Source organism: Dendrobates tinctorius, unplaced genomic scaffold (assembly GCF_039654945.1).
Source record: "Dendrobates tinctorius isolate UK_male_01 unplaced genomic scaffold, ASM3965494v1 ptg000046l, whole genome shotgun sequence".
NCBI classification, from domain to species: Eukaryota; Metazoa; Chordata; class Amphibia; order Anura; family Dendrobatidae; genus Dendrobates; species Dendrobates tinctorius.
Genome location: NW_027361714.1, coordinates 22,102,966 through 22,129,914, shown reverse-complemented (window position 1 = coordinate 22,129,914; position 26,949 = coordinate 22,102,966). Strand labels below are relative to the sequence as shown.

Here is a 26,949-nt window from a genome sequence, read left to right as displayed (position 1 = left end):
GTGGCAATACCACATATGTGGCTGTACTGTACTACTTAACCATATGGAGAGACTCGGGAGGGACGGAACGCTATTTGCCTCCTGGAACGCAGATTTTCCTAGAATAGTTTGCGGATTACATATAAAGCGCCCCTAAGTAATAGAAAAGCAGAATCCCCCTTCAAGTGACCCCATTTTGAAAATTATAACCCTCAGGAATAAGTCTAAAGATGTAGTGACAATTTTGACTTCATGTGTGTTTTCCAGAAACAAGAAGCAGTGAATGTTGCTGAGTGAAAATTGCAAACTGCCGTTGTAGTGACTAGTGTGCTGTAGTGACCAGTACTCTGTAGTGACAAGTAAGTCACAGTCACCAGTAAATTATGCCCAGGTCATGCTTCTGGAGACACACACCTGTAGATTAGGCAGGTTCTCTTCACTACAGAAATGCCAAACATGTGGGCGCTAAATGTGGTTTAGGCACACTGGGGCTCAGAAGGGAGGGGGGCATTTGGATTTGGGAGCAGAGAATTTGCTGAATTTCTTTTGCAAAGAGCCATTTCGCTTTTCAAGAGCCTTTGTGCTACCACTAAACTGGAAGCCCCCTATATTTCCGTTAACAGTTGACGAACCTGAGTGAGAGCTTGTTTTTTTTGTGGATTAAGTTGAAGCTTTTATTGGGAACATTTTACATAACACTTATGATCACATTTATCTGGCGCTCTACGCTCACCACTTACTTTGGGGTTTCCATCTAAATCTCTGAGTGACGTAACAGATGAAACCCCCGAGGGATCCATTCACTATAATAAGGCAGCAGATTTACTCTGGACTCCGTCTGGCCTCTGTTCTGTCCTTCTTTTCAGAAGTGCACAAAACTATGGCCAATGGCACTTTTATGTAATCCTATAAAGACAGACACTGCTAGATCACGGGTCCTATGGCATACATAGTTACTCCATCTGCCTCATTAGAGGGAATCTTCTGCCGGGGGTTCCTTCTGAATCATGTATTTCAGAGATTTACACGGAAACTCCGTAGTAAGTGCTCAGCATAGAGCACAGGATAGATGTGTGTCGAGCCTTACTTTGATCTTTGGAAGACAGAATGAAAAAATCAACAGCATGTGAAGAATTGGTTTTATTTATTTTTTTGCATCGTTCCTCGTTCAGGACAAGTGATTAGGCGACTTTATTCTTTGGGTTGGTGTGATTACAGCGATATTAGATTTATATTGGGTTTTTAGGTTTGACAACTGTCACACATTAAAAGATGCTTTTTATTGTGAAAACTAGTTTTTGCATCACCATATTTTGATAGGTATAATTTTTCCATATTTTGGCCGACAGAGCCATGTTATGGCTTGTTTTTTTGCGGGACGAGCTGACGTTTTTATTGGTACCATTTTTGGGCACGTGACATTTTTTGATCGCTTTCTATTCGATTCTATTTTTGGGAGACAGAATGAACAAAATCCAGCAATTCAGGAATTGATTTTTGTTTTTTTATACCATTCCGAGTGTGGTAAAATTAGTAAGACTGCTTTATTCTTCGGGTCAGTACGATTACAGCGATACCTCATTTCTATAGTTTTTTATGTTTTGGCGCTTTTACACAATAAAAACAATTATACAAAAAATAATTACTTTTGCATCACTTTATTCTGAGAGCTATAACTTTTTTTATTTTTCTGCTGATGAAGCTGTATGATGTTTTGTTTTTTGCGGGATAAGATGATGTTTTTAGAGGTACCATTTTTATTTACATCCATCTTTTTGATCGCGTTTTATTGCACTTTTTGTTTGGCGGTATGATGATAAAGCATTGTTTTTTGCCTTGTTTTTTATTTTTTTTTTACGGTGTTCACTGAAGGGGTTAACTAGTAGGACAGTTCTATAGAGCGGGTCGTTACGGACTCAACGATACAAAATATATTTACTTTGTTTATTTTTCTATTTACATAAATAAATGTTTTTTCTTCTTTATTTGGGGATTTAAAAATTTTTTTTTAACACTTTTTAACATTTTTTAAAAACTGTTTTACATTGTCCCATCCTGGGACATCATTGTATAGTGTCAGATCGCTGATCTGATACTCTGCAATGCTTCTGCGCTGCAGAGTATCACATCAGCATCTGACATGCAAGGAAGGAGGCAAGTCAGCGTCTGCTCTCAGCAGGCGCTCACAAGCTACCTTCCCTGCAGGTCCCCGAAGAACATTGCTGCCATCTTGCGGCCGAGGGTCTCCATGGAGGCCATCAGGACAACCCATTTCCTGCGCGATGCTCCTCTATGTCCCTGTCACTGCTGAGAGCGGCATCAGAGCAGTTACATGCCTGCGATCGGTGCTAGTACCGATCGCTGGCATTGCTGCATGGTGTCAGCTCTTACACAGCTGACACCTGCACATGATCGCCAGGGCGCTCAGCGTGAAGCCACGCGATCATGTCATTGTACATGTACTGCTGTTTGTGGGAACGCAATTCCCACAGAGCAGTATATGTACGGCAAATATCGGGAAGGGATTAAGGACGGTTTGGGCATTTGAAACATGTTTACTTTCTATTATATTTTTACCCAATTCAGACTATTCCCTGCTGTAGAGAAGTTTCATATGCAATTGTAAGTCGCAATCTTTACTGTGAGTGAGCTGGGTATTTTCCTATTTTTATAGTGTTAATCTACCTTCATTATTAGATAATAATAATAACAACATTTGCAGTTTAGACAGCTGAAAGCTAAACTCATCATTTTGATGTCATGTAACCTAAACAGCCCTAATATTGAAGCCATGAGCCAGAGTGTCCCCAGACAATGAATGACATGCTATCCAGCTGTTGGCAGTTGCAGATACTATTGCACTAGACACTTGGGATGTCAAAACATTACTAGGAGTTATAGCCCAAATCATATCACTGGTGGTTAACAATAGTGTTTTCCCCATTTTAATATAAAATATTGTGTGTGAAAGCGACATCGTTGGGTTGCAATCTGCATCGTGTCCCCAATCAAACAAATTAATTGCAAGTTACTATAAGAAATCTGAAATGTATGAAACTGAATAAATTAAACAACTGTTCTTTAGTAATTAGGCGTTTTAATTAAACTATTAATCTCAGGATAATTATCTATATAACACAAACAGAAAAGCTCTTTTAGTCTACTGGATTCTGTTGATATAGAATCCACAAGGCCATTTTAATTCTCAATGTCACTGTTTTAGCCCCTTAGTGACCACCAATACATGTTTTTACTGATTTGAGATATAAGAGAATAGCATCCCCATACAGGTGATAAATCAGCAGCTGTCAGCAGTACACTAAATGCATCAGCCATGATCAGTGTTGGCACTAACAGTGCCGCTTATCTCCTTAGATCAGGGGTCCCCAACCCGTAGCTCGCGAGCCACATGTGACTCGCCTGCTCCTGACATGTGGCTCACCGACGGTCACAGAAAAGAAGTCCCCAGGGAGCCGCACTGCCGCTTGTAATACCCGCCCACCGCCTGTAATACCCGCCCCACCACCTGCTCCTGACATGTGGCTCACAGGAAAGCGAGCCGCCCCGCCACCTGTAATACCCGCCCTGCCGCCTATAATATCTGCCCCACAGCCTGTAATTTGCCGCCCCTCCTGCGTCAATCAGTGACTGCATTCATGCCTGCGCAGTGGCGCGGGTCGCTGTGATCTATTGAAATTGCACAAAGACAAAGTCTCGCGAGACTTCACAAATCTCACAAGACTTTGGGTACTGCAGCTTCTATAGAGCACAGTGATCCACGCCACTGCACAGGCGTGAATGCAGTCACTGTTTGCCGATTGAAGGACAGGATCATTGAAGTAAATTACTTACCATAAGTTTATTTAAGTGTCCACATTTTAAAGGGAACCTGTCACCCCCCCAGGGCCTATTAAGGTATAAGAGCCACCTTCTGCAGCACTGAGGCTGCATTCTGTGAAGGTAGTTCTTATGTTTTTATCCCGAGTTATGCAGAAATATTGACTTTTGTAAATTGCGCGCCATGCCTGTATTGCATCAGGGAAGTATGTTTTCTCCCCCTGCCACAAGCAACTCGCAGCCGTCCATCATCCCCCTCAGTCCCCCGGGTGCTGTCCCCTCTGTGTCTCCTCACATCACCGGCGCCAGCGATATTCAATCATTTTTTGGGCATGCGCCGTGCGCGCTGCCCTGGAACTTACATCCACTGATGTATGGAGATCGCGCCTGCGTGTAGCGGAGGCCCCAGATCCCACCCCGCAGTGTGTTATGATGTATTCATACATCCCCATCTCCCTCCTGCGGGGCAGAATATGTTGCCTGTCTAGTGCGGATCTCTGCGCCTGTAATACGTCGGAAAGAGGCGGAGGGAGATGGGGACAGGTGCAGCGAGACTCCGTACGCAGGCACCAGATTCCCATCCCTGCAGTGTGAATAAATCAGAACACACTGCAGGACGGGATCTGGGGCCTCCGCTACATGCAGGTGTGATCTCCATACATCAGTGGATGTAAGTTCCAGGACAGTATGCATGGCGCATGCCCGAAAAATGATTGTACAGCGCAGGCATCGGTGACGTGAGGAGACACAGAGGAGGCCGCTCCCACTAGCCAGAGGGGCATGATGGATGGATGCGAGGCGCTTGAGTCAGGGAGAAAACATACATCCCTGACTCAATACAGGTATGGTGCGAAATTTATAAAAGTCATTATTTCTGGGGTAAGAGGGATAAAAAACATAACAGCCACCTTCACAGAATGCAGCCTTAGTGCTGAGAAGGTGGCTCTTTTACCTTAATAGGCCCTGGGGGGGGGTGACAGGTTCCCTTTAAATGAATGACTAATTAAGTTGGACATTTTCAAGTTTCATTGCACTGTTGAAGTTCTACTACATGTTAGTTTCCAGTTGTTTCTTGTTTTCTACTAGTAAATTGGCTTTGACTATGTCTATCTATCAGCGATTTTGAGACGCAACAGTGATCTCGCTTTGTGTGACACTCAGCGGCGACCAGCCACCACCTGCTGGATATCTCTGATCGTGCGCGAAAGGTCTGTGCCATTTTTTCATTGTCGGCGTCCCGCTGGCCAGCTCGCATCACTGTGTTTGATGCCGATGAGCGATCTCGTCAGTGACGCAGAACTCAGGACACAGGCTGGAATCATTTAAAAACGCTGCTGTGTGACAAGGTACCAACGACCGCCGAGGATCGCTGGACGTTTGCTGCGCCGCTGAAGAGATCTGCCTGTTTGGCAGCTTACTAGCGATCATTTAGCGATGCACCAGCGATCCTTACCAGGTCGTATCGTTGTCGGAACGCTGGTGCGTCGCTAAGTGTAACGGGACCCTTAGAGTCAATGGGAGTAGAAATTGCCGAATATGTTTGGAACCGATCATAAGACACATATTCAGCACAAATATTGTTCGAACATGGCTCGAATATGTCAAAATAAGATTCGGGGACAAAATCCGAACAAATTCACTCATCTCTATCCATCAGCACCCTGAGATTATGACTGTGTGGTCCTGACGTTTGCCATGGTGTCTGCTGGCTATAGTGGCCTGTTTAGAAGTTAGGAACATTTAGGTGATAAAAATAACATTTTTGTTTCATGTTATGCCATTTTGCATTAATTCCTGAAATGCATCTGAAGGGTTAATAAACTACCTGATAAGAATTTGTTGTTGACTGATGCTGTTTTTAAAATGGTCTCACTTTTTGGGGTTTTCCAAAATATAAGTCACCCAAAGTCCCTTCATAACTGAATAGGTCCCTGAAAAAATACATGTTGCATATTTCCTTGATAACATGAAAAATTACTGCTACATTTTTAAATCTTCTAAAATGCTAACAAAATAAAAGAACATTTTACAAATGGTGCTGATGTAAGGCAAACAAGAGGGAGGGAAATGTTATTTATACATGTGTTATTTCACTTTACCGTCTGGAATAAAGTGAAAATCATTCAAAGTTTGAAAATTGCAAATTTTTTAAAATTTCTGTCAAATTTGTGATATTTTTGTAAATATACCTAAAACATATTGACCTAAATTTACCATTATCATAAAATATAATGTGCCACAAAAACAGTCCAAGAATCAGTGGGATATGTTGAAGCGTTCCAGAGTTATTACCCACATAAAGTGATACTGGTCAGATTTAAAAAAAATTTACACTGGTCATTAATGGGGTAGAAGTCTAAAGTGACTTTTAATGATCATCAAGGTTCAAATAAGAAATCTAAATTTAGAGCTAGTAAATAATATAGTCCAAAGGGAGACTGGTAACATATCCTCCAATCCAACACTTCACCTATCTGAGGTATGTTGTCATATCAGTTCACTGCAGTTAGGATAGAAGCATGACATCCACATGGCTAACTTTGTACAATGCACCATGAAAACTGGCAGAGATAGATTCACTGTTTGGCAGTATCCTTACAAAGGCTAATTTAGTGCTTATTTATGATACTTGTAAACTGTTTCCCCTTTTCTGCTTTTCTTTTGTATTTTGCATTTGGCAAAGGCTTGTCACCAACATTGTGGCCTTTTACAGGAACCAGCTTAACCTCTGTGAGCCCATAGACAAGTCAAAGGATCTGCTGATTGGAGCCTTGATGGAGCAGGACTAGGAGCAATGTACTGTGGTACCTGGGAAAAGAGGCAGGTCGTCTCACAGGAGCCAAGCAGTGGACCTTGTCCTGGAAATAGCTTCTCCTGAGGCTACTCATATGGCTCCAGTTCTTGGAAAGGGCATGGGCTTTTCTTTGCAAATGTCCTAGCAATAGTTGGCTGCATGTAATGCTAGTCTGCGCCTACAGCTTATTCGATAGTACCAACAGGCTGCTGCTGAACAATGTCAGGTGGAGAGAGAGGCTGGAAACTTTCAGGCTTGGATACAGTTGGAGACGGTCAGATTAAAAAGAGGTAACAATTCTCAGTTACCCCAGTCCAGACATGAATCCAAGTACACCGTTTGAAAAACTTTTCTGTGATGGAGAAAAATGGGGACTGGCACACTTTTCTGTAAGGGTTTAAAAAAACACGAAGGCAAAACTGTTGGTATATGCAACAGTTGTGGACTTCTTTGTTTATGTGAAGGAGGACTTTATGCTGATCTGACAATCGATGGCGTTGTTGTGTAAAGTTTCCCTGCTTAACGCATTGTAAAAGAAAAGGTCTCTCTTGTACTTTCAGTTTTGTTTACTTCTTCCTGGTGCAGCACTGAATGACTGTGCATTTTTCCTTTACCTCATGTTCTGAGAGGTAAAAGCTTGTTATCCCATGTAATCTGCTCTGTGAAGTTTCTACTGCAACTTTGGGTATCCAGAAGCTGTGCAACAAAAACCATATGCCCGTGATCAATCGCCTCAGTATTTAACTCCAAAGTTAAAAAGAAAAACCTTGAAAGTTATGGCCTATCTGCTACCAGAAGCTACAGACATTGCATTGCATTGCATCTAGCTGCAGAAGGTCTCCGCATTTGTCTGCAGACACCTTCTTAACGCTTCTGGCTCTTTGACTCAATGGCAACGTCTCTCTGGCTCTAATTAACACAGCTGGACCTGGGTATTTATAGACTCCCAGCCTGCTACTGGCAGTTGCCAGTGATATTTCCATCTCCCAGTGTTGAGGCTTGGAGCTATAGCAGTCGACTATCTTCCTCTTTGGTGTTGCTGGAGGACGTCTGTGTTACATCTCTGAGTCGCAAGATAAGTGTTCTTTCTCCGACATCTAATTTGTTACCTCTGATTATCTGTTTACATAGTTTTACAGTTATTTATTAGTATGAGTATAGAGAAACTTGTATATTCATAATCTTTACCATAATCTTTAGTCATGTTTGCGGTCATTTCTCTCCATTTTCCTTCATCCTGTATCCAAGAAAGCGCACATCCATTGCTGTCGCCTTGCGATTGCATTGCTGGTATGTAATTATGCCTTCTGTAGGTAATTTCTGCTCTAATATTAGCCTAGCTTAGTCAATTGTATCCCTTGGTCAGTTACTAGCTTTGTAAATGTCAATGAATAATGTATAAAATGTGTAGTATGTATTTATGCTGTACCATGCACTGATTGTATGTACAGTATATGATTGTTTACAGTTTCACCGCATCAATATACTATAACATTCATTAAAAGCACAGACTCAACCACAGTTTCCTTATTGGACTCCTGTATAGCGGTTTATCTGCCTGTATAGCTACGTCAGCCTGCCTCATTTAGTGAGGACAGAACAATAAGTGTTCCCCTTGTTCGTCTATCTCAGCTGTCTTTAGTGGTAGTGGGGATCAACTAGTCATCCCCTCATTCCCTAAGCAGGGCTTATCGCCAGGGTCAGGCAGGGATTAGATTCCTGCTCGGCGATAGTTGCAGAACCTATATAGGGATGTTTACGGCAGATATGATGACTTTAGTTCTGCCTAGGTGTCTCCACTCCCCCTTCCCTAGTGTTGGGCTCCCTTCCCCTCATGCCTTCGTGTTATACTTAGTCTTTCCTACACTGTGCTTGACAATGACACAATAAAAGATGCCTTCATTACAAAATACAACTTTTACATGAGAAGTATATTGGGTAAGGTTCTGTAGTCTAGTATGTGGGAGTCGTGAAGAGCTAGAAAATTACTTTCTGCCAATGAATTTGTGAGGAATTTCTGTGTTCAGCTTTGAGGAACTAGAAGATCTCATGGTCCAGGATCAATTTTTCCACATCTTTCTGATGGTGAGACATGTTAGTATTGTTTGTCCTGATAAGAATAACCCCACTACTTATACAAAGCCATTTGGGTCATCACCAATTTGGTGCTGGGACTAATGATAACTTTCAATATGTCACCATGGGCAGTAGAGTTACAGTTGGCCACGTCCGTTCTGCCCTGCCTCTGTTGGAATGCGGCCTGCGTACCCTATCTTTAGCATTAGGTACGCAGGCCGTGCCGATGAATGTAGATGCCTCTGCATGCGTCGTTTTGATGGTGCGGCGGCCTTCGCCAAACGCAGCATGTTGCATTTTGGTGTGCTCGCCGCACCGTCAAAAACACGCAAGCGGAGGCATCTGCATTCATCGGCATGGCCTGCGTACCCAATGCTAAGGATAGGGTACACATGCCGACAGAGGCGGAGCTGACGGGAGGAGGCGCGGCAGCCCTCCGCACCTCGGCCATACACTAGTAAGAAACTAGCCTAAGCATGTGACTGACAAAGGTAATTGCTTGAAGCAAAAAATTTTAAGGGCTTCATAGCAAAAGGGATGAATACATATACAAATGACAATTTTTAGTTATTTGATCCCATAAATTTAATTTATGCCTATTTTTTTCTTACTTCACCAACTTAGACTATTTAGTGCTTGTGCATCACACACAAGTCGGATTACAAAACCAATCACATTATAAGGCTCTCCCAGACCAGGGTCAAGTCTAAATAATAATCTGAGTGGTTAAGCAGCAAAGTACCTATAAACAGTCAGGCATCAGAAAAGTAATTAGGACCAAACTTAAACACAACAACTGGCACTGGAATAGTGACACATAAGGATTTAAATAGGGAACTGTGCCTCACCTGATCACTGAAATTACATTGCATATTTATTAACACTAAGGGACTGTGCGGTCCTCATGTCACTTATTAAGAGAAGACAGAGGAAGAGACTCAACTGGGCAGCATAATAGGATGGTGACTTTGCTTAGTTGACAAACTCAGTGCCCTCTCCTCTTCTGGTATCAGCTTTACTTGCAAGTAAGGGCAGTTGTATCTGATAACACAGGCAGTGAAAGCATGGCGAGATGATAATTTATACTACCCCTGCACTCTTTCATCTGGAAGATGTTATCAGACTTTATTTTTTTTTTCCCATCACTTCACCAGAATTTTCTGCCTCTGAGTTATACTGGTTGAGCTTGTTGGGCCTTTGTTCTTTTTCAGCTGTATTTGTTCTTAGAATCTATATATTTGGTTTACATTTAACAGAACAGAAAATGAGTCATCACTCAGCCATCAGTCATCTTGCAGCAGCCATGTACTCTAAACGATTTGAGAATCACAGACTTCAGCTCATTGACGTCATAGCTAAGCTGACTGCAAAGTTAAAAGATTTTACATACTTGAAAATTAATAAAAAGTGCTGCTTTTATAATTTTCTAAAATGTTGACATGCTACATACAAATACATAACAAAAGATGAAGAGTTATTCATTATTCAATTACAAGCTGCAAATAGCTTCACCACTTAAAGGAAACTGGTCACCAGTTTTTTCCTGTCTGAACTAAGACTAGCACCTGTGCTGCATTCCATAAAGGGGTATATAACCCCCTGTAAACCCCCCAAAACATTTTGAAATTCTCCAGCGCTCTATGTAAATACTGCCGACCTGGTCCAAAATCTGCGCACTTTACTCTGCCCTAATGCGGGCACAAAACCTAAAACATAAGGGCGCATGTGCATTTATGTTTTAAGCTCTGTCCAAAGCAGGGCGTATGAGCATTTATGTTATAGGCTTAGCCCGCAGTAGGGAAGAGCATAGTGGGCAGGCGCAAGCCCACGATGTCTCTGTGCAGGAGCGAGATTTTGCCCGGCTATGTGGATGACGCAGTAGGTGTCATCATTTTCAATCAGAGCTGGAGGACAGTGATCAGAAGGACAGACATGGACGCCTATCAGACCGGACCGGCAGGAATTACATAGAGCATTGGAGAGTTTGAAAAGGTTTTTAGGGGTGTTCAGGGGGAGTCAGGGGGTTAAATACCCTTTTATGGAATGCAGCACAGGTGCTGATTAAGGTGCTAGTCTTAGTTCAGACATGAAAAAACTGGCGACAGGTTCCCTTTAATTCAGTAGAATAAATAGCACATCATTTGGGATATTTTTGGGTTTTCTTATAAAAGGTAAAGTCCTTTTGCCATCTAGTGGAAAGAAATGTAATTACAAAATAGTTTATACTGATTTTTTTGGTATTTAGGGGTCCTCATAGACTTTCATAGCTGTTGGCCAAATGCTCATTCTTCTAAAAGCTATTAGTCTGGACTTCCTCATGTACAGGAACATTTAGCATGCCTGAGTGTCCATCTACCTGCAATAGAAAGAGAGGAGAAAACCGCTGCCAGATATGTATAGTGACAGCTTATCTTAAGTGAAAACAAAAGGACGGGGTGTATGGATTCAAACTGCATGAACCTCGTCTCATGATGTTGTGAAGCCTTCATATACATTACATGGCTAGCTGGTCTCACAGAAAATTGCAGGTTCATCTGAATTCAATCTAATGTGTAGGGATGTTCACATAGCTGACATAGCTTTTGGGGAACTATTGAAAACCAACCAAACTAAGAATATGCTAACAATAGGTCAAACAGACCAAAAAAAAATACTCCTAAAAAGATGTTTTCATTAATAACTTATTAAAATTGAAAAAATGTCCTGACACACCAATTAGGCCGGGGTCACACTTGTGAGTGTGATGCGAGAAACTCGCGCGAGTCTCTTGCATCAATACCCGGCACTGCCGCCGGCACTCAGCACTGGAGTGTGTGGCTGCATGTATTTCTATGCAGTCACACACTCCGGTCCCGAGTGCCGGTGGCAGTGCCGAGTATTGATGAGTGAGTTTCTCGCAACACACTCGCAAGTGTGACCCCGGCCTTAGGGTTAAAGTATGAGGTGTGAGGTAGCGCTGTCATTCAGGGTTGGGGAACACTCGCTTGGCAGCAAATAATCACGTCCGCCACAGGTTTTCATAAAGCTATATCAGTCCCTGTGGTTTATTATGCAGCATAAACCGTGACCAATAACATACAGCTCATATCATCAGCATAGCGTGCATTACAGAGCTGTCCTCTGTTAAGCCTATGGTCACACAGGGTCTCAATGTCCAGTACTCAGACTCATCAGCCTCACAGATTCCTCACCCCTCTCAGAGTTTACCTCATGGCAGTTACGGCTCACTGCAGACGTTCCTTTCCTTCCTCTGGGAACTCCCAGACACTGGCAACCATTCCACACAGCCACTTCTCTTGCTGTGTGCCAGGAGACAACTCTCCTAGCGGGACCTTCCGCTCTGGACCAACCAGGTCCCTGCATACACCACATGTGACCTACCCTGGCCGCCTTATATGGTCCGTAGCCATGCCCACCGGGTCACATGGCTATGTCCTCATCACAGGTCCTTCAAGCACTCACATATCTTTACTACAGGCGTTTCCCGACACATCCCTTGGGTGGGTTTGTAGGTAACCAGGCCCATCCAACTCTCTAGTTACCTGGAGACTTCTCCCTAACACGTAGAAACGACACCTCAGCAGTATCACTGCTGGTCAATAAATGCATCACTCTCCATCTCAAGGCCACCCACCTTGAGATACATAACGGTCCTTCATGGTTCTGCCATTCATCCTTTCTCCTAGGACATCCGCACAGCGCCCCCTAGTGGACACAGCGGTCATTACACCACATACCTCCCCCCATGTTCAAACCTGTGGGGTTGAACACACAGCATAACCCCCGGCTCTCGAGACCGGGCATTCACTACACCTTGCCCCGTGGGTCAAGAGAACCGTCTCCATTTGTCATACGGCCTCATCTCTACGTTAGGCCTCCCCCGCTCCCAGTGGTCATAATACCGGTCATTGTCTTTGACCCTCCAGTCCCGGTTTGTCTGCATCATCAGACACTGTTTAGTCACTACACTCTTATAGTGCGCTTCGTCACCTGACCTTTCTCTCACTGACCGGCTCCCCCAGTTGGTACGGTCATCAGTTTTAATCGGGCCTACTGTCTGGCCTAAGTCTGACCCATTCAGCGTCTCACAGGAACTACGGTCATTCAACATCATCCTGCCAGTCGAACTACCCCTTGCTGACACTCTTCGGCCACCTGCCATGTCACTTCTTGGAGGAACCGTTCGGGTCCTTACATCTTGGGTTGGAGGCGGCCACCATCTGGTATCCCTTATTTCTTTATTAATTCGCCGATGGTCCAGCCTCAACTGCTCGATTTCTTACAGGTACTCCACTCGATACTCCAGGAGCATCCGAAAGTCTCTCAGGCTTTCCAGGGAGCCAACCACCGTGATGGGAATCCTATCCACTTCACAGGATACCTGGTCTTTATCATCAGGAGGGATCCTCACCCTCACCACACCGGAGATATTCACAAGGTCTTGCATTACCTTCCCGGATCTTCCAATGATTCTTCCAATCAGAGCCTTGGGTACCGGAACCACACCTTTCCACAAACCCAGTCGATCCATAGCTTCCTTCGCTAACTCTAGGCATCGAGCAGCCTTCATATTACTCCGCCTGACCAGCTGTTTGGCGTGGAGACATAGTAAATGCATTTCTTTCAGGCCAGCTACTCGGTTTGATGTATCTTCCCTGGCTGATATTACCACCAACTGCCAAGTCTCAGGTGCCCAGTGTACATCACACGCTTTGACCGCCTCTTTGAAAGCCTCATGAACACCTTCCTCCGCACAGGCTTCCTGCATGTCTTCGGGTCCCTCGATCATAGATTTGAAGGTCGTGGTCTTGCTCTCCTCCTGGACAGAAGACTCTGGCTTGACCACAGACACTTCCCTCACCACAATTGACCCGACGGGTGACTGTCTTCTTCAGTTCTTAACTCACAAACTTCACACAATTTGATATCTTCATGACCCTTGGCCACGATGGATACTGGCAGTTCCGTCTTGCTATCACTCGCGCTCACCCGCGGTAAGTCTTCGTCCAACTTCTTCTTGGCTGGGTCATGACAGCACCGGTGTACAGCCTCCGCTAAGCAGGGACTCACCCGCACCGTAGGGACCCTTGGGGACAAGAGCAGCCGGAAAATAAAGATGCACAGGACCTGAATGTAGAAGTTTAGCAAGCCGGCACAGGACCTACGGCGGGGCTTAGCGTCCTGCTTTCAAAGAAGGTAGAAAACTCAAAGTCGGGCAAAGTGGGGGTCATGCATAGTACAGGCAAGCGAGGTACAGGAGGGATAAACAGACGGGAGGTCAGACAAAGCCAAAGGTCATACACAAGATATCAGTAAAGTACCAGAGATGAGACAGAACGGATAGTCAGAGCCAAGCAGAGATCAAAACCAAACAGACGTAGAAGGTACCAGGCAGAATCCAAAGCAATATCCAGAGAACAGACCAAGTCATACACAGAGAATCATGCAACCAGAACACAGCACTAACACACTCAGGGGTCACCACACAATGCCAAGGGCGAAAGTATAACTGACGGGGGATGGGAGCTTCCTGAGGCTATAAGAAGCCTCCCCAGAACCAATGAGAGGCCACCATAATAGGTCCCAGGTGTGCAGATGAGAGTCTGCACTGAGGTCAGAACATTAACCCCAGCAGTGCCGGTCACCCAGCACTGGTATCATGACACTTCTCCCACAGAAGACCTTTTACTACTCCTCTGAGTTCTTCCATCTCCTCTTTAAGGCCCTTGTTCACACTGTGCCAGGTGGACAGGTGACCTCTGAGCTCCAAGACTTCTTTCTCGAGCCCCTCCACCTTGTGCTCGGCCAATTGTCTCAAGATTCCTTCTCGTTTGACATGTTCTTCCAGTGTCTCTTTTATTAACTGTATCTCCTGATCTTGTTCTCTTTTGGCCAGCACGTGTCCTACCACTAATTCTTTAATTATATCGTCAAAGGGTACCGCTGAGTCAGTCCCGTCAGTCGAGTGAACCCTCCGGTCACCCTCTGACCGTGTTTCTACTCCTGTTATCTTCTCGATTAGGTTACCATCAGTCCTGTCACGAGTTTCAGTCAGCACAGCACTAGATTCTGTCCTAGTGGTGGCTACTGGCAACAACACGTCACAGTCACACCACATTGTACGGTGAACCCCCAAGACACTCTGTATCCGTGTGTCAGCTCCGCTCTTTTTGTTTACCACACCATTCTCATTCACACTGTGGTATCCTTTAGGTGACGTCAGGTCCGTAAATTCGTCTGACGCAATTCTTTCTCTGGTCGCCCCTATGTCTGGCCTGTCCATGTTAGGAGGAGTCAGCGTCTCAGTGTCTGCTAGCCCTACAGTAGAAACGTCTCTATCCTCCTGCCCCACATCTTTAAACATGACAAAGTCCCGGCGCCTCTCAAAGGTATGCACTAGGTTTGGTGGCATACTACCTCCTTGGCACTCCCCCTTTGTCATCTCGATCAGGACTCTGTCCACCTTATAATTCACAATGACCCCGTGGACGTAGCGAACTCTGACCTTTTTCTCAGTCAGAGCTAAAACGAGCGGAGTTCCTGTCAGTCACCTGACTCTTTGAGTCCAGACTACCAGGGACTCCTTCCCGGTGCAGCATCACGGTACACACCTGTGGCCCGTCGTTATCAGGAAAAGACATACCGCATTCCTCCCAAGACATACACCAAACTGCGGTTCCCCAGACATACCCACTGAGGCAACCAGTGCTGCTATTTCCTGAACCTTCCCAATTTGGGTCGCCAACCCCTCCTAGGACTCCACCCCTTTTTGGGTTACTACTCCGATTTGGGTCACCGCCCCCTTTTGGGACTCCAGCTCCTTTTGGGTTACCACCCCAATTTGGGTCACCACCCCCTTTTGGGACTCCACCCTTTTGGGTTACCACCCCAATTTGGGTCACCGCCCCCTTTTGGGACTCCAGCCCCTTTTGGGTTACCACCCCAATTTGGGTCACCGCCCCCCTTTTGGGTTACCACCCCAATTGGGGTCACCACCCCCTTTTGGGACTCCACCCCCTTTTGGGCTAACACCCCAATTTGGGCCACCGCCCCCTTTCCGAATTTCTCCATGTCTGTTCTGCAGAACCTCTTATGCCACAGTTCACACAGTCCAGTTTATGTCTTTTTTTTGTGGCTGGTACTGGCCCTATAAGCACAACACCACACCAGTTCCTTCGTTCGGGCGCTGCCACAGCTCCTGCTGTCACAAGTCACTGGCACCTCCAGCTGCCGTTCATAAGCAGCTGCTGGTGTCACTGGAGCTCCTGCTGCGCCATCTTCGTGGACCCACCGATCCACCGGAAGCTGCTTGTCCCCTTCGTAACCCCGCAGAGTTACCGGAAGCCGCTTGTCTCCTTCGTGACTCCCACTGAGCCACCGCAGGCTGATTTGAGAAAAAAGAAAAAAACACCACACAAAAAAACTCATCTGTCCTGGCTGTGTGCTATTCAGGACGTACCGTCTCCGCCTGAAACCGTCCAACACACTGGGCGCACTGGGTGCTATTCAGGGAGCCGACCCTCCTCCCAGGGTTTCCCAACACACTGGCCCCACCAGGTCCAGGGCTCAGCGGGTGCTATTCAGGACATCTGTCTCCGCCTGAGACTGCCCAACACTCACGCCTCACCAGGTCCAAGGTCATACCACGTGTTCCAGGGATCTGATTCTTCTCCCAGAACCTCCCAACACTGACCCTCCGGGACCGTGCTCACTGACCCAGGTCAGTACAACAACGAACACCAGTCTGTTACCTGTGTCGGCCACACAGGTCCTCGGGTACCTCTTATCCGCAGAGGCACCCTAGCAATCACCAGTCTCTTTCACTGACCTGCTGTCAGTATATCACATGGCTTTCACAACCGTCAGCCCTCCTGGCTCAGCGTTGCCAGCACTGCAACATGTGCTGTTGGAACTGCAGCCCTTAGCAACTGAGTTTTGCAGTCCTTTTCCGTTGCCCCTAGCAACAAGGCTACAATATTGCCCTTTGCAATTCTCCACTATTTGTGAGGTAGCGCTGTCATTCAGGGTTGGGGAACACTCTCTTGGCAGCGAATAATCACGTCCGGCACAGGTTTTCATAAAGCTATATCAGTCCCTGCGGTTTATTATGCAGCATAAACCGTGACCAATAACATACAGCTCATATCATCAGGATAGCGTCCATTACAGAGCTGTCCTCTGTTAAGCCTATGGTCACACAGGGTCTCAATGTCCAGTACTCAGGCTCTTCAGCCTCACAGATTCCTCACCCCTCTCAGGGTTTACCTCATGGCAGTTACGGCTCACTGCAAACGTTCCTTTCCTTCCTCTGGGAACTTCCAGATTCTGGCAACCATTCCACACAGCCACTTCTCTTGCTGTGTGCCAGGAGACAACTCTCCTAGCGGGACCTTCCGCTCTGGACCAACCAGGTCCCTGCATACACATGTGACCTACCCTGGCCGCCTTATATGGTCCGTAGCCACGCCCTCCGGGTCACATGGCTATGTCCTCATCACAGGTCCTTCAAGCACTCACACATCTTTACTACAGGCGTTTCCCGACAAATCCCTTGGGTGGGTTTGTAGGTAACCAGGTCCGCCCAAATCTCTAGGTACCTGGAGACTTCTCCCTAACACGTAGAAACGACACCTCAGCAGTATCACTGCTGGTCAATAAATGCATCAGTCTCCATCTCAAGGCCACCCACCTTGAGATACATAACGGTCCTTCATGGTTCTGCCATTCATCCTTTCTCCTAGGACATCCGCACAGCGCCCCCTAGTGGACACAGCAGTCATTACACCACAGAGGTAAGGGTATATCAGCAGTCTGAAGATAAATATACTTTAGTATTACCCCTATATTACCCTGGTAGGCCCTAAATTCTGATGGCATACCTGCCAGTGGAAGTTGGCACCCTAAATGAGCGACCTAGCACCCCCGCTCTACGACGGCTGTCCCTTAAATCCCTACTTGTCCCTTGCACTAAATTTATATACACAATAAATATTTTACAAATTCACTTAGACTCAATTTATGGATCAATTAAATCTGTCTCTTTTTTGGTTATATCTAGATATCAAATTTTTCAGACTATGATGCACTTATTCCCCCAAAAATGATTTGGGGAAAATGGGGGTGCGTCTTATAGTTGGAATATACTTACAAGTAGTGTGGTGGCAGCAGGAGTCGGCGATTCTGCGGTGGTCCGACGCTGCAGGATGATCACACTCCCTTCCCAGGTTGGTGCGGCGGTATTCTGCGGTGTGCAATGGTGCGGGGGCTCCACCGACATTTTGTGAAAGCCCTGAGCCCCCGCACTTCCATTGCTGTGATAGGTGGCCGCCGGGAAAATTGCTGCTGGAAGCGGCAAATGCGCAGATTGAGATCTTGGCGACGAGATCTTGTCCCGAGATCTCGGTGCCGAGATCTCAATCTGCGCATGAGCCGCCACTAGCGGCCATTTTCCCGGAGGCCACCGCATCTCAGCAGTTGATCACAAAATGTCGTCGGAGCCCCTGCAACACTGAGTACTGACGAACCTGTCGCACCAGCCTGGTATGGGATTTCCCGGAGGCCACCGCTTCAAAGCAATGGATTTGCGGGGGCGCTCCGAGCACCGCAGAACCTGCCGCACCAGTCTGGGATGAGAGTCATATCATCGCCGCACCAACGAACACCCCCTGTGACCACACTCCACCAGATTTCCCCTGGTAAGCTGAATTCAGACTGTTAGACGGACCCTCATTTGACACATTATTTTTCCCCCTATTTTCCTTCTGAAAATTTGGGGTGCGTCATATGGTCCGGTCCGTCTCATAGTCCGAAAAATATATCTCCAATTGATCTATAGATGATAATCATACTTAATTACCCACTGTAAAGACCACTTGGGGATACATCTCTATCTCTTAACTCAAAATGAAATCAAAATACGGTAGTGAATACATCAGATATTACTGAAATGTAGTACTTGTCATATCTCAAAATAAGTACAATGTCCTTAATAGGAAGCCTGCAGCAGTCAGTTATTCCCTTTGCATAATTATAAGTAGTAACCACATATTTGGAAATATACCACTTTTAAATCCATAAGCATAGGGACAGCACACATCACTCGTTCATCCCAATGTTCGATGTTAATGATATTCATGAAGAAAATATTAATAATAAAGTGTTATGCAAAGTAAGACTGTACTGACAAATTAAACCTAATGTTATATAGTCAATAGAGAGTAAATAGTAATATCTTAGGTTAGCGATGGGTCACATAAAGGATAGATATATTTAGCCATAAAGTGCTGTTGTACAAACCATAGGTATAAATACATATAGGCAGTAGATCCATCCGGAAATCTGTTAAGCCTCAATAGAATAAAACAGATCTCTACTAACCCTAGGCATTGGCAGGTGCAGGCACAGCACCTGCTCCTGCATCATTAGTGCAATGTACTGCTACATAATAGTAAAATTACTTTGAGGGATATTCAGGAAAGGCCTGAGGGTATTAGATAAAGGTATTAGATAAATGTTGGGTTATCCATTTGTGTTCTCCATTATGCTAAAATCTAAAATCATTTCCTCATCAAGAATTAGGGTGTATATAAAAGGAATATGACCATGTATCAGCCAACAGTGAGTTTTGTACATATATAGTAAGTCCCAAAGTTGTGAATATTTCACTTCTCTATTGTACAGTGAATCATATTCTCCAGCTACTCTATATGGTATTCATACTAGTATTCAATGATATCTAAAAATACGGACAATATACTAAGCTGCACCAAAACAGAATCACAACATGAAGGGTCAGATCTGAAGATATAACCAAATTATTCACCCACCCTACATTTAGGATGATGAGCAACCTAAACAGTTGGCAGATTTTGAATTAGCAGAGAGAACAAATTGATAAAATTTTCTTTCTCTCATTACCAAAAAATGTATAGAACCATGAGAATGCTTTTTACACAGGTAAGCAAAGTATGTCACCAAAAATGTTCCCAAACCATGGACTTTTCACAGATCACATTCCTTTATTTCCCTTATAGAATCATTTCCCTTCTCCTATATGAACAATTGGATGTCAGTGCTTCATAGGATTATGGTGCACACCAGCTTAATGTGCCAGAAACCTCCTGGAATCGCTAATTTTTGAGAGGTTTCATCAGCACCTGGGAAATTTGCCAACTCCTTGGGGAGTCCAGGAGGCCTCCTTTTCCTGGGAGAGTTCCAAATATCCTGGAAGAGTTGGCAAGTACAACGAGTCTGAGACATGTGGTGACAGAAGTTTTGTCTATTTTATTAGAAGTTAACTCATTAAATGGATACAGACATTTACTGACTAACCAAAGCTGAAAATTGCAAAGTGACCAATACAATAACATGGAGCAATAAAATTGTCAATGACTTTTTGGTTCATTACCTGTGTTTGCAAGGAAGAAATATGGTCGGCCAACAATGCCTTGTCTCTTCTTAATTCTGTGTTGATTTGCTCTTCCTTGATTAATATAGCTTGTATCTCAGCAATCTGACTGCCTAATGTAGTGGTTCTTAAATCTTGTAGACCATTCCCACTAAGAAGCAGGTCAATCTAGTAAATAAAAGACATTGACACAATGTGGACCGTGTACTCTGTACATACTCACAGGGCATAGGTGTTGGGCTTACACATGCCAACAGTGGCTTTATGAAACAAAACTAAGTTTACCAGGATACCATCTTTTCCAAATGACAAGCTCTCACTTAAGTTCTCTATTTTAATTGTAAAATTAGATATATATTGTGCAAACTGTTTCGGACCTGGAATAAAGATAAACAGATGTACATATATAATGAATGTACAGTAAATACAAGTATGAACAGCAAACTAGTAACAGAGTTATTTAAACAGGAACTTTCATTGGACTTTTTAATGTAAATTAATGACCTCCTCCACTTGGCGCTGCTCCACAAATTCTAGAACAGGTTTTCTTTTTGTTTTGTGCTCATCCATTCCAAAGTTATGCATCTAGGTAATAATGATGTTAATTTTCCCTTCAACCAAATGGGCGTCTACCACAGAACTTCCCTCTGAGCATCTGAGTTTTCTCTTCTGATGCTGGCCAATCAAATCACGACAACATCACAGAGGGGAAAAAGCAAACACTGGCAGAGAGGGTCACAGCTGCAGCCTGGTTCAGCCTGTTCTTCTGAGATAAGATTTCTCTCACATGACCACACTGGGAACTCCGCAGTCACCATATTGGAGCACTGGCTCTTTAGACCTGCTGCTCTCCTGTGCTCAGGTGCTCCAATAGCAGAAATGGACATGGCAACTGTGGAATTCTCAGCGTATTCTCCTGAGATAAGATTTGTCTCACATGATCACGGCGCCAAAGCACAGGAGAGCAGAAGCACTGAAGAGCTGGAGTGCCAGAACCGAATTATACAAGTGATATACTGTGATGCTTTTCTCTTGTTCTCCAGCTTTTCAGCGCTGCTGCTCTCCAGTGCTCAGGCGCTCCAATAGCAGAAATGGACATGGCAACTGCAGAATTCTCACCGTATTCTCCTGAGATGAGATTTGTCTCACATGATCACGCTGACAATGAAGTATTTGCTGAGTCTCTTGCTGTTATTAGAGCGCCAAAGCACAGGAGAGCAGAAGCACTAAAGAGCTGGAGTGCCAGAACCGAATTATACAAGTGATATAATGTGATGCTTTTCTCTTGTCCTCCAGCTTTTCAGCGCTGCTGCTCTCCAGTGCTCAGGCGCTCCAATAGCAGAAATGGACATGGCAACTGTGGAATTCTCAGCGTATTCTCCTGAGATGAGATTTGTGATCACATGATCACGCTGACAACGAAGTATTTGCCGAGCCTCTTGCTGCTATTAGAGCGCAAAAGCACAGGAGAGCAGAAGCACTGAAGAGCTGGAGTGCCAGAACCGACTTATACAATTGATATACTGTGATGTTTTTCTCCTGTTCTCCAGCTTTTCAGCGCTGCTGCACTCCAGTGCTCAGGCGCTCCAATAGCAGGAATGGACATGGCAACTGCGGAATTCTCATCATGTTCTGCTGAGAAGAGATTTGTCTCACATGATCACACTGAGAACGAAGCAGTTGCCGAGTCTTTTGTTGCTATTAGAGCATCTGAGCATAGGGGAGCAGAAGCAGTGAGAGCTGGAGTGCTGGAACCGACTTGTACAAGTGATGCTTTTCTCTTGTTCTCCACCTTTTCAGCGCTGCTGCTCTCCCATGCTCAGGCGCTCCAATAGCAGGAATGGGCACGGCGATTGCAAAGTTCTCAGCATGTTCACGTGAGATAAATCTCAGGAGAAGATGCTAAACCAGCTGCAGCTGTGACACTCTCTGTGGACATTTGCTTCGTCTCCTTTTTTTTTAATTTTCCAGTGTCATTAAGCAGAAAAAGCAAACACCCACAGAGAAGTTCTGTGGTAAATGCCCAGTTAGAGGAAGGGAAAATTTGCTTCTTAAAAGGAATCTGTCAGGTGATTTTTTAGTATGTAACTTTTATTGCCGTAGCTTCTTCTCTGGTTTTCTTGTTGTAAGCACTGGAGAATTCAGAGCATATATAAATCAAAAATGAATCTGCACTGCTCCCCACTCCCACCCCTTTGTGACAGTAAATGACAGTGAAGATATTTACTATCACTGATGCCAGGGCAGATTATGGGCGTGGGGAGCAGTGCATATTCATTTTGGATTTACATACAGTATGCTTGACTAACAGGCACGTGGCTATGAATTCTCTGGTGCTTACAGCAAGAAAACCGGAGAAGCGTCAGCGATAAAAGCTACACATTCTGAAAGGGCTGCCCAAGCCCTATTTCATGATACCATTAGTATCGTACTAGAAAATCATCTGACAGACTCCCTTTAAGCACCAGGGGTCCAAACTTTGGAATATAGGGGCACAGAAGAAAAATAATATCTGTTCCAGAATCAGTGGAGCAGCGACAATTTCAAGTTGGTTCTCAGTTTAGATTAAAAAATTCAGTGAAATATCCTCTTTAACCCCTTAAAGGCAGAGCGGTTTTTCATTTTTGAGCTTTCATTTTTCCTCTGTATTTTCCAAGAGGCAGACATTTCTTATTTATTCACCCACATGCTGTATGAGGGTTTATTTTTTGTGGGCCTAGTTGTACTTTTGAAAGACACCATTCATTTTACTATATAATGTAGTGGAAACTGGGGAAAATTTCCAAGCAAGGGGAAATTGTGAAGAAAAAAAAAAAACGTAATTACTGTACACATTCGTTTTTTTGGGTTTTATTTATAAAGTGTTCATTGCTCAGAAAAATTACCTGGAAAAAAGATTCTCCAGATCAGGTGTAATTACGGTGACACCAAATAAGCTTTTTTTAATTTTTATTTAAGTGGTGCAAAAAAATACAGAAATTCATAAAGAAAATAAAAACTAATTTGTTGTGTCGCCATGCTCCGAGACCAGTAACATTTTCACTTTTCAGTTGCTGTGTGAAAGCTTGTTTTTGCAGGGCTACCTGATGTTTTTATTGATATGATTTGGGGTAGAGACGAAGCTTTGATTGCTTCTTATTGCATTTTTTGTGGAGTTGTAAAGATATAAAAAAAAAAAAAAACAATACAGGCGTTTCGATTTTTTTTTCTCTTAACCTTTGTTATCAATTGGGTGTTGTAATATTATATTTTGATAGGTCGGACTTTTAAAGACGCATGTTTTTTTAAGATCTTTATTTTAAAAGGGGAGTGCTTCATTTTTTTTATTTTAATATTTTTTAAAACATTTTTTATGGTATATTGTCCCTTAAAGGACTTGAGCCTGCGATCGGCTGATTACTGTATATCGCACAAAACTGTCTCGTATAAACACCAGTCACAGGCTGACAGTCTTAGGAGCACAGCCATGACAGGCACAGGGGGCTTCAGCAGGCCCCTGGTTGTCAGAAACCCATTAGTGCCCTGTGATAGTGTTGCGAGGGGTCGAATGAGTGGTTAAAACATTCAAGGGCATTCAACAGGTTAACAGACGTGGTTTAACTCATGGCTGTTAGAGGCAGATGGGTGAATAATGCAGCCATAATCTGCCGGGAAAGGAGCAGGCTCAGCTCTTGAACCCGCTACATTCATCTTCAACTAAGAGCCGCAAATGTGTCTCCTGTTGTTAAAGGGTTTAAGAAACCTGGAACATTAATGCATAGCATTTTGTAACTTGATGGTTGTGCTCTTAGAGGCAACTGGTCCAAAAGCATCAAAACACAGACAAAATAACAGCAGTTACAAATACATTGTTTCAAATTTGGAAGATTTTTTTCTTAATCACATACATTATTCCCATCTTAAGATAGCTACAGTATGTCATAGTTGCAAGATATGTCAGAAATGTTTGAAAGATTTGGGTCCCAGCTCCCATCTTGTGGAAGCTGTGAAGGAAGAAATGCCTACACAAGCACAGCTCTCAGCTATACATTTTTTTTACGCCCTAGAATAGAATTTTAAACACATTGTGAAAAGAGAAAAAACACTGCTGCTCTAGTACTTGTAGTGCCACTATATATAGAGTATTAAGATTATTTTTTGAGATGTAATGTTTCATATGTTTTCTTGGTAGTGCTTCCTAATTCCTGTATCACAAAAAAGGTTTTTCTTTATTTCTCTATTAAGAATTTGGGATATTTTGTCACTCCAGGGCTTATGAAATATTTTTGGGTTTGGTCTAATAATAACTAGAATTCGTTAGCATCTTTCTGGCCATAAATAGGAATTTAACTCCAAACAGAGAAACACTTGGATGGAATAGGGTTTACAGTTGTCATTGGTCTATTACAGTGCTTCTCAATCTCCAGTCCTCTTGGCCCCCCAACAGATTATGTCTTCAGCATCACCTTAGTATTGCACGTGATGGAATTATTATCAGGACATCACTAGTGATGAGCGAGTATACTCAGGTTTTCCCAAGCATGCTCTGGTGTCCTCCGAGTATTTTGGCGTGCTCGGAGATTTAGTTTTCTTCGTCTCATCTACATGATTTGCGACTTGTAGACAGCCTGAATAAATGTGGGAATTCCCTAACAAACATGTATTCCTCACATGTATTCAGGCTGTCTAGCAGCCACAAATCATGCAGCTGCGTCAACACAAACTAAATCTCCAAGCACGCCAAAATACTTGGAGGACACCCGAGCATGCTCAGGAAAACCCGAGTAACGAGTATACTCGCTCATCACTAGACATCACCTGTACTATACTAAGTAAATCCTGAACACATTATTTGTTGGGGGACGTGAAGACTGGATTTGGAGAAACTGGTCTTATAAGAAACACATGACACCACTGTGATGTTAACCTTACCTGTCCCATCAAATCCTTGAAATGCTCCTTCTCCTTTTCCAGAAACGCCTCCTGCATTTGCACCTGCTTGATAAGCTGCTCTTCTTTGTCTTTGACACTTAGAAGTTGCGCCACACTAGCAGAACTGTGGGTATAGTTGTCTTCCTTAAGTGCTTTCTGCTGGAATAATAAAATGCAATTTTTGTTAATTTAATTTACAATACTATTAAAATCATTAGTAATGGATTAGATGTCAGGAGGCTGTAGGCACAGATTGTCAAACAGGGCAGTAAAATGTCTCTTATAAAATAAAGTAGCTTCACGTGTACATTAGCATAACTGAGACTGCTCGGCTTTTACAATTATAATCCCAGCAGATTGGGGCTGTCCCCGACCAAATAGAGGAGGAGTTTGTGCAAACCTTCCCAAAAGTGGGCAGAGCCTTGCAGTTGGGGGTGTTCTTAGGTGTGGGCGGGGGTGATCTCAGGCGGAACTTAAACATCCATATTTAACCAATATTAATATTGGGAAGTATGCAATTGTAGACTTTTATGCTTTAACTATGTAAACATTGACAAGAATAATGTCCATATACTCAGAAACATATGGCCATTCATTGTTCCCTGTCAAAAGAAAATAGATGAAAGAGTAACTAAACTGTTATTTGCTTTAATGATGAGTTGGTCAAATATGGAAAGTTATGAAACTTTGAAAATCACTTTATTATGAGATTTGTCTTCATTCCTGTACAAACTTCCTGCAAGTGGCTTCCAAACCCCTGCCTTTTCCCAGTCTATTCAGTCTATTTGCCTGCCTTTAGCTGAACTGATATCAGAAAACAATCACTTGGAGTACAGATGATGGCAGTGATGGGTCAGCACTCGTCTCTTCCTCTGAGTGTTGTGCCCAGAGTTAATGAGACATAGGTGCCATCACTGCCATCATCTGTACTTTAAATTAGTAAATTCTGAAAACAATTCAGGTAAAAGCTGCTGGACAAAAGCAAGGGTTTGGAAGACACTTATATGCCATTTTTATTTACAGTAGTAAAGTCAAATCCTCTAATAAAAAGTGTTGTTTTTTTTTAATTTTCATAACTTTCCATGCTGGACAAATTGATAAAAAAAATAAGTTTAGTTAATCTTTAAGGACTTCAATTGAAAAGCAGAGGAACATGTACTGTAAATAAATGACAACCTTTCTTGTATTTTAACAGTGAATCCTACCAAGCACAAGCTTTGTTATATCAAGCCCTAACTATATCCAACACCAGAATTCCTTTATCATGAATCATCTTTCATCTAATAAGAAAAGTATGATGTGTCCATATTTCTAGAAATCTTAATTTGTGCACATAGGCGATCAGACATCAATGAATCGAAATGCACAAGCTTGCATTGACACAAGCCGAGAGTCAGAACTGCAGGCACTAAATCATATAAAATCCTGAACGCTTGCCATGCCATACCTTCCAGGGAGCAGTACAACACGACGCAGACCATGAGTCAGCCAACGTTACATCACTATATGTTTCATATTCTAAATCTGCATTTGTTGCTTGGCAACTTGTGAGGTCAGGGTGAGTGGGTGTCAAAAAGTGAAAAAACTAGGAATACCTACGTACCTCTGCCCCTTCTATATTATTATGTGCCGGGGCAATGGGGGACAGGAGAAAAACAGCTTGCCATTGAACAGCTGTCGAACAAGGTGAAATAAATGTGGATGGTTATGATAAACATAACTTTATTAGTAAGAACTTTAAAGAGTATCTTCTTTTATAGCCATATTCCAGAAAATCGGCAGCATAGATGATTTTGTGTATTTTGGATTTTTTCCTTATATGTATTAATATCTAAGAAAAATAAAGTTGTTCGGCACCTCCAAAAAATAGATAAAATCTTCACATTTTATTCCATATATGTTAAACAATTAAAACCTACATGTTGGTGATAGTGTTTTTTCTGTT

The 26,949-nt window shown here is 43.6% G+C and overlaps 1 protein-coding gene across 1 annotated transcript in view; it reads right to left on the bottom strand.

Moving 5' to 3' along the window:
• The window catches only part of LOC141089389 (uncharacterized), a 93,396-nt gene that overhangs the window by 10,070 nt on the left and 56,377 nt on the right, over window positions 1-26,949 (bottom strand). Inside the window, exons 8-9 of the mRNA XM_073575749.1 lie at window positions 25,005-25,163; window positions 20,094-20,261 (exon numbers count right to left, since the gene is read on the bottom strand). Of these exons, the coding sequence (XP_073431850.1) occupies window positions 20,094-20,261; window positions 25,005-25,163 (327 nt within the window). The remainder of the gene's footprint in view (window positions 1-20,093; window positions 20,262-25,004; window positions 25,164-26,949) is intronic.